The following is a 12,303-nucleotide window of genomic DNA, read 5'->3' on the forward strand; positions in this document are numbered from 1 at the left end:
TGTGTTATTTTAGATCCTAACTGTTGATTTCCGTCAATCAACGGTTAGGATTTATTGGGTTTTATTGTGAATTACTAATTAATTAATAAATTTGTCCCAATAAATCTTAATCGTTGATTGACGAAAATCAACGGTTAGAATCTAAAATGACACAAAGTTGTATACTTTAAAAAGGCCAGATATTTTTCCCTTTTTTGATTCAATCTAGTATTTAGTTATTGTTGCTTGGTTATCATGTGTAATTGTCTATTTATTTATTTGTTTAATTTTTTGGTATATTTACTCTAATTTTTTAGTTCTATACCTGCATACGCAGTTTGTCTATGTAATTAGAGTTTTGATGCATAAAACTTTACTATAAATTAATTTGGCATTGTGTGTAAGAGGTTAAAGGCATCATTTTATTTTATTTTTGTGATTTCTTCTTCTAAATTTCTCTGTTCTTGCTCTACCATATTTGTTTTGTAAAAATACTAAAGAAAGGGAAGAAAACTCAAAAAAGGACCGTGTATGTAAAATACATATATCCAAGTTCAAATAAAATTATCAATCAATTATGCGGGTTCATATACTTTGAGTAATTCTTTAGCCATATTTAACTACACACTGATAAATTTGATTTAGCAAATACAACTCTTAAAAATAAAACACAATTTCTAAGTGTTTGAATTGACTTTAAATAAAATATTGATGATGAGTTGTAAAATAATTTTGCCAACCCCTACCCTTACCCAATTTTAAGAAGACACCATCACATTTCCTCGTTTGGCGCGTTCAAATGTAATTGTTAACTAAAATTCAAATTCTATATTCTCATGCATGTCATGTCTCAACTGTCATCACCAACGTTAATTATAAAAGCCCCAGTTTTGCGCAAAAACTGGTTTCCAACAACATCAATGGAACCCCTTGTTCTCCAATAACCACCAACCCTCTGCATTTGCAACCTCTTCTTCTCTATCACCAAAAACATAAAAAAAATAACCCAAAATCCCAATTTCGTATTATAATTCACGTGATGGAGATTGACACGATCCCAATTGGTTCATGCTCTAAAGAGGACCTGAACATGTACCAAGAGTGGTTCAATTATGCAGATGCAGGTTCTTCTTTGAATAAATTTTCACTCTTTATTGTCTTCTCTGTAAATTAAAATTTCTGGGGTGTTGCTTTTGGCCCTGTTTGTGGTCAGAAGTTTTTGAGGATTTGATTTCATTCCATGCCCTTTTATAAAAGGGATAACAAAAAATGCATGTAAAAAGTGTGCACGGAGTTTTCATAGAGCCATGAATTGCAAGTTGAATATTTTGTAGTGTGTGTTAATTAGTAGTTAAGATTTTTTTGAACCACCCCATTTCATCCTTTATGTGGTTTCTGTGCAAAAAAAATGAAAAATTGTGTACCTATTTGCTCTTTTGTGAATGATCGGGTCTTTGGGGTTTTTCAGATGGTGATGGCCGCTTTACGGGGAGTGAAGCCACTAAGTTTTTCGCCATGTCCAACTTGTCTCGGCAAGAACTTAAGCAGGTTTTTAAATTATTTATTTATTTTGTGCATTTATAGATAGGAATAGTGTGTTTGTTGATTAAGGCTTGTCTTCAATATGATTGACTAATGATTTTCAACGTCATAATTATGGGGATATCTCCTATTCAACATTTACATCTACATTGAAGTGCCTCATAGTCATCGAATGGCATAACACTTTATTGTTTACTAGTGATGCTTATCACAATGGTAGTGCATCAAATTTGAGCTCTTACAGTTTGATCTTATGAAAAATTTGGCTTTGATACCATTTTGTTTCCATTAGATGTGATGGTGTGGACAATTAAGGTTAAGCTAGACCAGTTGATAGTTTTTTATAGTCTCTCTTTTGACTTATTTCTTTCTTCCTTGTAACTAAATTGTTTCTTTGTTGCTCCCCTTACCAAAATAAGGTGTGGGCTATTGCAGATTTAAAGCGAGAAGGATATCTTGGTTTCAAAGAATTTGTCATTGCTATGCTGGTAAAAAAAAAATTAAAAAAAAAAAAAAAAAACTATGCTTTGTTGAAGCTTAATGCTGACCAATTTCTAGAACCTAACCTATTTGAATTACAGCTAATTTCCTTGGGACAATCTGGGCATCCAATAACACATGATAGTGATGGTAAGTTCTGTACATTTTGGTTTGTCTTCTATTGTTAGGTTGAATAACTCTGTGAGTTTGTATCAGTTATAGATTTTGCAATGCACATTTTTGTTTCTCATGAGTGTCTATCTTATAAAGCTACCTAATAGAATCTTCACTTTTATTTCAGCTTTTCTGAAAAATCAAAAACCACCCACGATGGAGGGTTTGGATGGACTACTTGCAGTAAGTATTGCACTTTTTATGTTAATACTTTATGTTCATTAAATGGAAGTACTCATCAGCACTTGGCTTTGTTTATCCAGAAGAGAAAGCGGAAACAAAAAGATAAAGATGTGAATGGTAATATATTTCCCATTTTATCGACTAAGGGCATTCATGCTTTTACCTTTTCTATTTCATTCTTCTTTTCACTTGAAATTCCAAGTTCACTAATTGACAATAATGCAGGTAGTTCTCAGCCATCACCCTCAGGTAATTGGTTTTCTGCAAAGTCAACAAAAAAGGTAAGCATTTTGTTACTTTTACTCTGATTGTTTCTGTGAATGCATTATCCTCGTCTTTTGCTAGGGAAAATACTGGATATTTATTCCAGGTTTTCAACTAATGATAGACTTGATCTGGCATGTTTGCCAGTTTTACTTATATTGTGGTCATTTAGCATCATCATGATTTTGAAGATTATAAAGATTGAATGTTTGGTTAAAATCTCTCTATTTTGCTAGATGCACGCTTTGAGTTGTATAACAGCTACAAAAGCTTAGACTTACTATTTTAGAGCTGCTTTTATTCTTCATTTTTTTTTATTGCCTTTGCTTTTTAGTAATTTTAAGTTGAAGAATCAGAATTCAGCATGTCTGACTCATGATCCTAGAGGAATAAATCAAATGAACTTATTGATCTTTGTACTACTTATTTGGTTTTTGCAACCTGTACTGGGTCTGAGAACTTTATAGATTTATTTGGAACTTTTAGCTAATTATTTTATGACTGGATTTGAACTGGGCTAAGAAGTATGGCTACTGAAGATTGACATGACAACATCCAAAATTTGGAATGTCCGTGCTTCATGGAGTTTGGGTTTAGACAATTATTATGGACTGAAACCAACAAATTGTGCTAGTACAATTATTTTCTTGTATGTTTGTAAGCGACATAAGCTAGTACTAGTAATGTGCTTGACACTGAACATGTGAGATTTGAGGTGTCAGCTTTGAATTGTTCCTATCTTGTTGTGAACTAACAAAATCGTGTTTTTTTTTTCTTTCCCCACATCCATCTAATTTGGTTTCTGATAGTACTATAGATATGTTCTAGAGGAGGTTGTTTTATCTGTTCTTTGCTACTTCCTTGCTATTGTTGGTTTTTAAAATTTGCCAAATGAGTTCATATAGGTTTTTCACTTAAATTTTTTGTATGTCCACAGGTTCCTTCTTCCTCTGTTACATCAGTTATCGATGGTTTGAAGAAACTCTACAATAAGAAGTTGAAGCCTTTAGAAGTTGCTTACCGCTTTAATGATTTTGTATCTCCTTTACTGGTCAGTAGATGAATCTGTTTATTTTGTAAAGTTAAGAACTAGCTACTCTAGGTTCACTGTCATTTGTTTATTTAGTCATGTTGTGATCATGCTTTTAATTAGGTTCTATATTGATAGTTATTCCTTACTGCAGACAGATAGTGATTTTGATGCCAAACCTATGGTTCTACTTTTGGGTCAGTACTCAACTGGGAAAACAACATTTATCAAACATATGCTTAATAGTAGTTATCCAGGCAAGTGGTGGTTCTCCAGTCTTGATTTCTATGCGTGTGTAATATATATGTGAGAATGCTCACATCTGTTATGCAATATATGTTACTGATTTTAACTTTTTTACTTTGTTTTTCCCATAAATGTCATTAGGAGCTCATATTGGACCTGAGCCAACAACTGATAGATTTGTTGTTGTCATGGTATGTGCCAAGCATTTAGTCTCCATTCACTACTGATATGATCTTTGAGTTTCATAAATCTTAAAGATTTTCTCAATTTTAAATTTATATATCAAACTGACTTCTAAGACCTGACATGATTCAACATCTTTGGATAGTTGATTATTGGTGATAAAAACGAGTGTGAGCGTCATGCTAAAAAACTGGGAAAAGGATAATCTTTTGAAATTATTCGCTGAAATTCATTGAAGGCTTATATTTTATTGCCTGGTCTTGGACATGATTATGTTTTTGAGATGTCACATTTTGAAATAAATATTGTCTGAGATACTCTCTGTAGTTTTTTTACCACTTTTTTCTGTTGAAATTACTCTTAATGACTTCATAAATCAAAATGCCAAGGCAAAAGAGGCATTTTGAAATGATGGTTATCTGGGAAAATCTGTTGTTGTGTTTGTCTTGGAGAACTAATTGTAGTTCTATCTACACAGTCTGGACCTGATGAGAGAAGTATTCCTGGTAATACTGTTGCTGTCCAAGCCGACATGCCATTTAGTGGTCTTACAACTTTTGGCACAGCTTTTTTGTCCAAGTTTGAGTGTTCTCAAATGCCCCATCCTGTAAGTATCTCTAGAACCATTAAAAAAATTAGGAGATTTTCCTTTTTGTAGCATTTGGAACTTACTTTTTCTCAATTGTCTAAAGTTACTGGAGCACATTACATTTGTGGATAGTCCTGGAGTTCTATCAGGAGAAAAGCAACGGACACATAGAGCATATGATTTTACTGGTGTAACATCTTGGTTTGCTGCTAAAAGTGATTTGATACTTCTTCTGTTTGATCCTCACAAGCTTGATGTCAGTGATGAGTTCAAGCGTGTGATATCATCTTTAAGGGGGCATGATGATAAAATTCGTGTGGTTTTGAACAAGGCAGACCAAGTTGATACTCAACAAGTAAGAGCTTATATAATTGATCTTCTATTTGTTTACTTAACAAATCTATTGCATCATCGTTAGGGGAAACATAACCAGTATATTTTTATGGTTCAATGTTGCAGCTAATGAGGATTTATGGTGCTTTAATGTGGTCACTTGGGAAGGTGCTGAATATTCCTGAAGTCATGCGCGTGTATATTGGGTAGGTCACTTTATATTTGTGCATGCACTCCACTTTCAATCTTGAAATGTTGTCTTTGACTTGGAGAACTGGATGCATATTTGCTTTTGAAATTACAAGTTTTGAGTTTATCATTTTTGGCATGTCATGAATTTGTAGCATCTTTGTTATTTTTTGTGGTAGGAAGACACTTTTTCCTTTTGTTTTGTCTAACTTTTTACCTTGTACATATTACTATGCAATTTAGATGTGATTTAACTGACTTTTCTTCTCCTTGGTTATGAGACTACTACCTTGTGCTCTTCTCTGATCAATTAAATTATTTTGGCAGCTCCTTCAATGACAAGCCTGTAGGTGATGGTGTCAGTTGTCCAATTGGTAATGAACTCTTTGAAAAAGAACAGGAGGATCTTCTTTCTGATCTGAAAGATATACCAAAGAAGGCTTGTGATAGAAAAGTGAGTTTTTTTTATTTAATTTATATTTTGATCATAATAATATCTTTCCCTATAAGACACGAATTCTTTTGCATTAATATGCATGTTAGCAAAACTCTTTATTGACAATAATCTTTAGAATCTAACGTTTAAAATAAAGTATTAACTAATTCAATGGCTGACCCAGAAAATTTTCCAAGAGAAGGCTAAAAATCAATGCATGGTCAAATTCGAAGAACCCTCCAAATTTTCTTTATATATGATAAATAATAAGATTGAAAATTGGAAGGCAAAGCTTGAAGGGGGAAAACTTATATTACATTTCTTTTAAGTTTGAATGGAGCCTAATATACTGGTCTATATGAGATTGAGGGAGTGGTGGTCACCCTCCCTAACCCCTCTAATAACTCCACCACTGTGAACTATGAAGATTGAAAGATGGTTGATATATTGGATGAAATGATAAGAAATTAAGCCTATTGATTTGAAAGTACTTTTTCATATAAACCTTCTTTATATTACAAATGGTGGTGGAAGCACTATTTTGGTACAAAACTAATGTCATTTTGTGCATAGATGTTTGATACAATAGAACCTTATTTTTTGGTTCTGGTATACATTTTATAGGCTGTTATACGATCTCTTGAATTTCAGCATCCAATTAATCATTAGTTATGTTTTATTTATTGAAGTTTCTTCCTTTCAAAATTAAAATAACATTTTGTTTATATTGTAGATCAATGAATTTGTAAAAAGAGCTAGAGCTGCCAAGATACATGCTTATATTATCAGTCATCTTAAGAAGCATATGCCTGCTATGATAGGCAAAGCAAAAGCTCAACAAAAGCTCATTGATAACTTGGATGATGAATTTGCAAAGGTATGAATCCCAATGTGTACATTCTTTCTGGTCACATGCTCTTGTTACTATGATAAAGCTTGAAAAGTGGAATCCACATATATATATAACACCAATCTTAAACAGGTACAAAAGGAGTTCCATCTACCTCCTGGTGATTTCCCAAATGTTGATCAGTTCAAAGAGACCTTGAGTGGTTACAACATTGACAAGTTTGAGAAATTGAAACCAAAATTGATACAATCAGTGGATGAAATGCTTGCTTATGACATTCCTAACCTCTTAAAGACTTTTAGAAATCCATATGGTTAAGTTTGCAGGCAATTTTGACAGGGACAGAATGATACAAGCACAATAATGTACATGCCTATGTCATCTTTATGTATCATTTCATGCATACTAATGCAATGGCTTCACATTTCTTTTATATATAAGTTATATAAATGGCTTCACCAATATGGCCCTAGTTGTTTTATGGAAGTCAGTAGAAGGGATTGTTATTGTTCAATGAACGGGTGATAAAATTTCAAAAAAAGAAAACAAAAGGAAAAATGCTAGTGCCGATCAACATTGCATTAATTGTGACAATTTTTGCTAAATTAAATATTGAAAAAAAAAATATTTTTCCTCTAACATGAAATAAAGTTATTTGTTGCAACTTTAATCATCTTGAGTTGGAAAAAAATGACGCTTTGAAAATTTTATGTCTCTTTCGCATTGTAAATTTTCTCAAAATATCATGTATTTTTCTTGTCCATCGTAGTTAAAATCGGGATTTTATCTAAAATTGAGAGGAGGATAAAAAATCGTAAAACGTAAAATCTTAACGTAGAAAAAATTGAAAAAACGTAAAAACGTTTGGAATTTTGATGAAATCGTTTTGATTAAAAAAAAATCATAAAATCGTAAAAACGCTGATTTAAATTGGGATACTTAATGTTCCGCCATTTCAAAATGACATTATTTTACGGAAATAATTTTATGATAGGAAAAAATACTAGACCCTTAAATATATTTTCTTCAACCTTTCGTAAGCTATAATTTTTTCATTAGTTAATAGTTATCAATAATTTAAAATAAACATATTTTAAATCACTCTTATATTTCTGAGGCAATCTAATTCCATCCCCGACCCCTTTATCAAGTAATTCACTTTTTTTTAAAAAAAAAATCGTATATTATATATTACCAAGTTGAAATTGAATCATAACTTGAAAATTCTCAATTTCTGATTTGATTTTTAAAATATTAAGAAATAGTATATTTGCTTCAAATAATAAAACTAAAATAAAAAAAGATCATGTGTAAGCAGAGTGAAATTGTGTCAATGTATATGACCGTCAAATAACTATTTTGAAGACAGTATACTGTTTCTAATTTATTATCATAAACTTTTTTATATTTTCAAATTTTAAGATTTTTCCCCCCTTTTGTACAAGTTTAAAAAGCAATTAATTATGTTTCCAAAAAAAAGAAAAAGCGATTAATTCACTTTTGCTTTTGTAAACCTTACCAGAATGTAGTTATACCTTAAAAAAAAAAAAAGAACTATCTAAATTATTTGATTTTTCCTACCTAAGTCAATTGGGCAAGTGCATCTTTTGAAAATATTGTAAGTTGTAACAACCAATTAATATTACTACTAATCAATTTTACCGTTAGATCGATTATGTTGATCTAATGGTTATATTTATTTCTATTTTTGTATAGTTATGATTCCCCATATTTAATGTGAAATCATACCAGAATGTAGTTATACCTTAAAAAAAAGAACTATCTAAATTATTTGATTTTTCCTAGCTAAGTCAATTGGGCAAATGCATCTTTTGAAAATATTGTAAGTTGTAACAACCAATTAATATTATTACCAATCAATTTCACCGTTAGATCGATTATGTTGATTTGATGGTTATATTTATTTCTATTTTTGTATGGTTATGATTCTCCATATTTAATGTTCTCACATTAAATATGGAAAATCATAATCACACAAAGGTGAAAATAAATATAAAGTATAAAATATAGGGAATCATAACCACACACAGATGAAAATAAATATAACCGTTAGATCAACATAATTGATCTAACAGTGAAATTGATTGGTTGTAACATTGATAGTAGCATTAGTTAGTTATTACAATATCCTTCCACTATTATTATTACTTTATTGTTTTAGACTTACAAAATAATTTTACCGTTTTACCTAGAGCTGGCAAAATGGGCCGAGCTTGCCGGGCCGGCCCGCCCTGCCCTGCCCGCCAAACGGGGCGGGGCGGGCTGAGTTTTCTAAACCCGCTGCCCACCAAGCCCGCCAGCCCGCCCGGGCTGATTTTTTTTTTTTTTTTAATTTTTAATGTAAAATGTGACGGGCTTGGCGGGCAGCCCGCCCCGCCCGCCCAAACGGGGCGGGGCGGGCAGAGATATCTAGCCCACCTTCAATGGCGGGGCGGGCGGGCAGAGATATCTAGCCCACCTTCAATGGCGGGGCGGGGCGGGCCAGCCCGCTTTTTGGCGGGCAGGGGCGGGGCGGGGCGGGCAGCCCGCTTTGCCACCTCTAGTTTTACCAGTTCCCCCTCCCCCTTTTTACAAAATTAATTTCTCCAATTGTTTTAAGAACAGAATTTCCAAAAAGTTTTTTTTCTTTCGAATTGTTTTTGAATTTGATTTAGAGAGTAATTTTAAAGATAACAATAAAATAAAAAATCAGCTCTAAATTACCAAAAAAAAAACAGCTCTATATTTTTTCAATTTTTTTATTTTTAAGTATAACAACATAAATTACCACAAATACAAAACAAAAAATAGGCATGTCTTTGTTTAATATATAATGTTAACTGTTTTAAATTGAATTCATTTGTAAAATAAATAAGTAGGAATATATTTATTTGAGTTTAATATTTTTCATGTTATAAAAGATAAATTATACCTCCTATCTATATATAAAAGTAGGGCTTTATTAATCCCATGCAATAGGTAAGAGCTCTCTCATGTTGTAGAGATAATCATGTGTAGGACCCACTCATTTATAAAAAAAGATAAAAAGATAAAAAAGTGACACGAAAATCGATGTATGTGTAGGAGATAAAAATATTTTTCTACAAGATATATTTTTCCATAAAAGTATACGAGACCTGTGTTTTATCATTCTTTCTTCTCCTCATTTTAGTTTAGAGTTCGCTTTTTCTGAAGTTACTGCAGATAAGTTATTTGCAGTAAACCCAATACGACGTCGTTTTAAGGCGAAAATTATGGTATTTTTGTAATTTTAATTTATTTCAGGATTATAATAGTCTTTATATTTATAATTTTTTAAGATTTTAATACCAAAATAACGTCGTTTTGGAAATAAATGCAGATAAGTTATCTGCATTAATTGCAGAAATATTTTTCCCTTTAGTTTATATAGGTTTCATATACTTTTATTTATGTGTAGGAGATAAATTTATCTCCTACAACAAAAAAAATATTAAATCCTATTTATTTTTGGGAGAGGATATATCTTCTACAATTTTTTCTTACCACTTTATATGACTAATTTTGTTATCATTGGATAAAAAACAAATCAAATTACAAAATAATATCATGTGAGCTTTATTTTTTATCTAAATTAAAATATATCATAATCTTAATTCTTTACAATTTAGAAATAAATAAACTATGTATAAAAATAAAATAAAATAAAATAAACCTTTTCACCAAAAATAAATAAACAAACCTTTCACTTTATTTTTTATTTTTATTTGTTTTATGGGTATCTTACTTCACTATAACACTCTTCGAAGTTCAAGCCTATATTCTTCTCTCTGCTTTCATTTCCATTTTGTTGCCTCCTTCAATCCCAAGCACGCTCCTTTCTCTCTCTTTCTCTCCAAAGGTCTGATTTTGATCAGTACCCAAGATCCCTTAACCATTGGTTTTGTGGATTGAAAGCAAAAATGCTTCCTCAGCGCATGAAGAAAGCTATCACTGATAACCCAAAGAAGCTTGCCAACTTGATTGACCTTGTGAACCTTCCATCCACTCTCAGAGACTTTGTGGGTCAATCTCAGATTTCTCGTTTGGGCTGTTTCATGCGCGTTTGGTCCTACATCAAAACCAATAATCTCCAGGTGCTTCTTTTTTGTTTTGTTATTTCTGTTAAAATCAAATTCAATTCTTTCCTTTTGAGAAATTAGATTTTATAAATTTTATATGAAGGTTACTTGTGATGACAGGATGATATGAATTGTTTATTTCATGAGGGGGTAGAATGCAAGGTGTGGCTTTTAAGCTAAGGGTTTTTCTAAACAATTGAAGGAATTCAAGGGTAATCAAATAAATAATGTTTCATCTTCTTTGAGGAGTGGTAATGATGAAATCAAGTAGGATCTATATATAATGAAAGATTGGAACGGGGCTCTTTTGAGGTTGTTGAGCAATTCAATATTGATAGACTAATAGTTTCTGGGGCAGCACTGGTGTAAAAGTAATAAAGTTTACGCTCGATTTAACAATTGTTTTTTATAAATATAAGGATTATAATTTATTGAAAATTAATAATTAATTAATGAGAATAACTCAATCAAGTATAGTCGTTTGATTTACGGAAATTAGCGGCTAAGATATTATTCTTACACCGGTATAAGTTGATTTTGTCCCGTAGTTTTTTTAATGTTAAGTGTTGCTTTGGCTAATATATGGTCCTTGCAGCTTTAATGTTAAATTACTACTTAGCAAAATGTTGTGCTCTTGTATACATAGGTTGAGGCATGACTAGAAAGATCACTAGTTTGCTATCTGTGTCTTGTTTGAATCATGCCCTATCAACACAGGAGAGTCCCTTTATGAAGTTTTTAAACTGTTTTATAATCTTTGTATTTTACTTTAAGTTGTGAAGTTATGTAAATGCAAGTTATGGATTTATAAAATACATGTATCCAGTTATTGAGTTGGTGTTGCCTTCATATTTGCTAGGATATTTTATTTGTTGGGTATTATATATTTTAATATGTTGATATTCAGCTTCAATGGACTGACTAAAAGATGAGTTGTTTCTTTAATTGAGCAGGATCCAAACAACAAGAATGTGGTCAACTGTGATGAAAAGTTAAAAAGTATATTATTGGGGAAACCTCAGGTTGAATTAGCAGAACTTCCTGCACTTATCAAGCTGCATTTTCCCAAAGAGCCCAAGTGATGTGTGTGATATGAATCAAGATGTCTGTCTTATTGAAAAGCATACATTTCCTCAAGATGAGTCTCTGAATTTCTTTCCTTTTTTGCTTTTTTTCCCTCTCATTCTGTAAGGACATTAGCGTAGGAACCAGTAACCTAGCTGTTGAACCATCAGATTGGCAGTTTTCTTTATGCTGTATGAATGGATTAATCTCATTACATGTAATCCAACTTAAGAAGTCCTTTCCACAGCATGCTTTTGCCAATTTCTAAATTTTGTAATTAAGAAATATTTTTGTTGGAGTTTTGATTTTGTATGCATAAATTGTATGGTTTTTCATTTATGACATGCCATTTTATTAGTCCTTAGAATTGTTTTTTGAAAAAGGGGCCAAAAGGTTGCTTTTTCAGGAAGATAGGAAAAAAAAAATATTAAGCTGATATCCATATGTATGTAGCCTCTATTGATGGAGTGCTTTAAAATGAACACTGATGGGGCTGCAAAATGGAATCCATGTAATGCAGGTTGTGGAAGTGTCTTTTGAGGATAACATTTTGAATGAATTGAATAACTGGACTTGTCAGTAAAAAAAATGGCTTTTCATTTTGTTTACTTATGCCTATAAGTTTCTAATTTGTAATGTAAGGTATCTTTAGCAGCATGT

At 31.8% G+C, this 12,303-nt stretch overlaps 2 protein-coding genes across 2 annotated transcripts; both read left to right on the forward strand.

The window, feature by feature from the left end:
- The first annotated feature begins 1,018 nt into the window (after positions 1–1,018).
- Positions 1,019–6,815, forward strand: LOC133295190 (EH domain-containing protein 1-like). Its single transcript, XM_061493986.1, has 16 exons — positions 1,019–1,103; positions 1,448–1,527; positions 1,941–2,009; positions 2,103–2,151; positions 2,303–2,358; positions 2,439–2,475; positions 2,584–2,639; positions 3,560–3,673; positions 3,807–3,909; positions 4,040–4,089; positions 4,560–4,688; positions 4,774–5,025; positions 5,130–5,209; positions 5,520–5,646; positions 6,362–6,505; positions 6,611–6,815. Exons 1-16 carry the CDS (start codon positions 1,019–1,021, stop codon positions 6,794–6,796), a joined length of 1,617 nt encoding a protein of 538 aa, XP_061349970.1. The 3' UTR covers positions 6,797–6,815.
- Positions 6,816–10,246: 3,431 nt separating this feature from the next.
- LOC133295189 (upstream activation factor subunit UAF30) lies at positions 10,247–11,950 on the forward strand. The gene is made up of 2 exons (XM_061493985.1): positions 10,247–10,593; positions 11,532–11,950. The coding sequence occupies exons 1-2, from the start codon at positions 10,420–10,422 to the stop codon at positions 11,658–11,660; spliced, it is 303 nt and encodes a 100-aa protein (XP_061349969.1). The 5' UTR covers positions 10,247–10,419; the 3' UTR covers positions 11,661–11,950.
- Positions 11,951–12,303: the final 353 nt, after the last annotated feature.

This window comes from Gastrolobium bilobum, unplaced genomic scaffold (assembly GCF_033153095.1).
Source record: "Gastrolobium bilobum isolate Gb01-03AN ecotype WA unplaced genomic scaffold, APGP_CSIRO_Gbil_v1 utg80869, whole genome shotgun sequence".
Taxonomy (NCBI): Eukaryota; Viridiplantae; Streptophyta; class Magnoliopsida; order Fabales; family Fabaceae; genus Gastrolobium; species Gastrolobium bilobum.

Excerpts from the sequence above, each read along its gene's own strand:
- LOC133295189 (XM_061493985.1), top strand. The coding sequence starts at position 10,420 with ATGCTTCCTCAGCGCATGAAGAAAGCTATCACTGATAACCCAAAGAAG. Across the intron at positions 10,594-11,531 it reads TCAAAACCAATAATCTCCAG|GATCCAAACAACAAGAATGT; the intron begins GTGCTTCTTTTT and ends TTAATTGAGCAG.
- LOC133295190 (XM_061493986.1), top strand. The coding sequence starts at position 1,019 with ATGGAGATTGACACGATCCCAATTGGTTCATGCTCTAAAGAGGACCTG. Across the intron at positions 2,152-2,302 it reads AATAACACATGATAGTGATG|CTTTTCTGAAAAATCAAAAA; the intron begins GTAAGTTCTGTA and ends CTTTTATTTCAG. Across the intron at positions 2,359-2,438 it reads GTTTGGATGGACTACTTGCA|AAGAGAAAGCGGAAACAAAA; the intron begins GTAAGTATTGCA and ends TTGTTTATCCAG.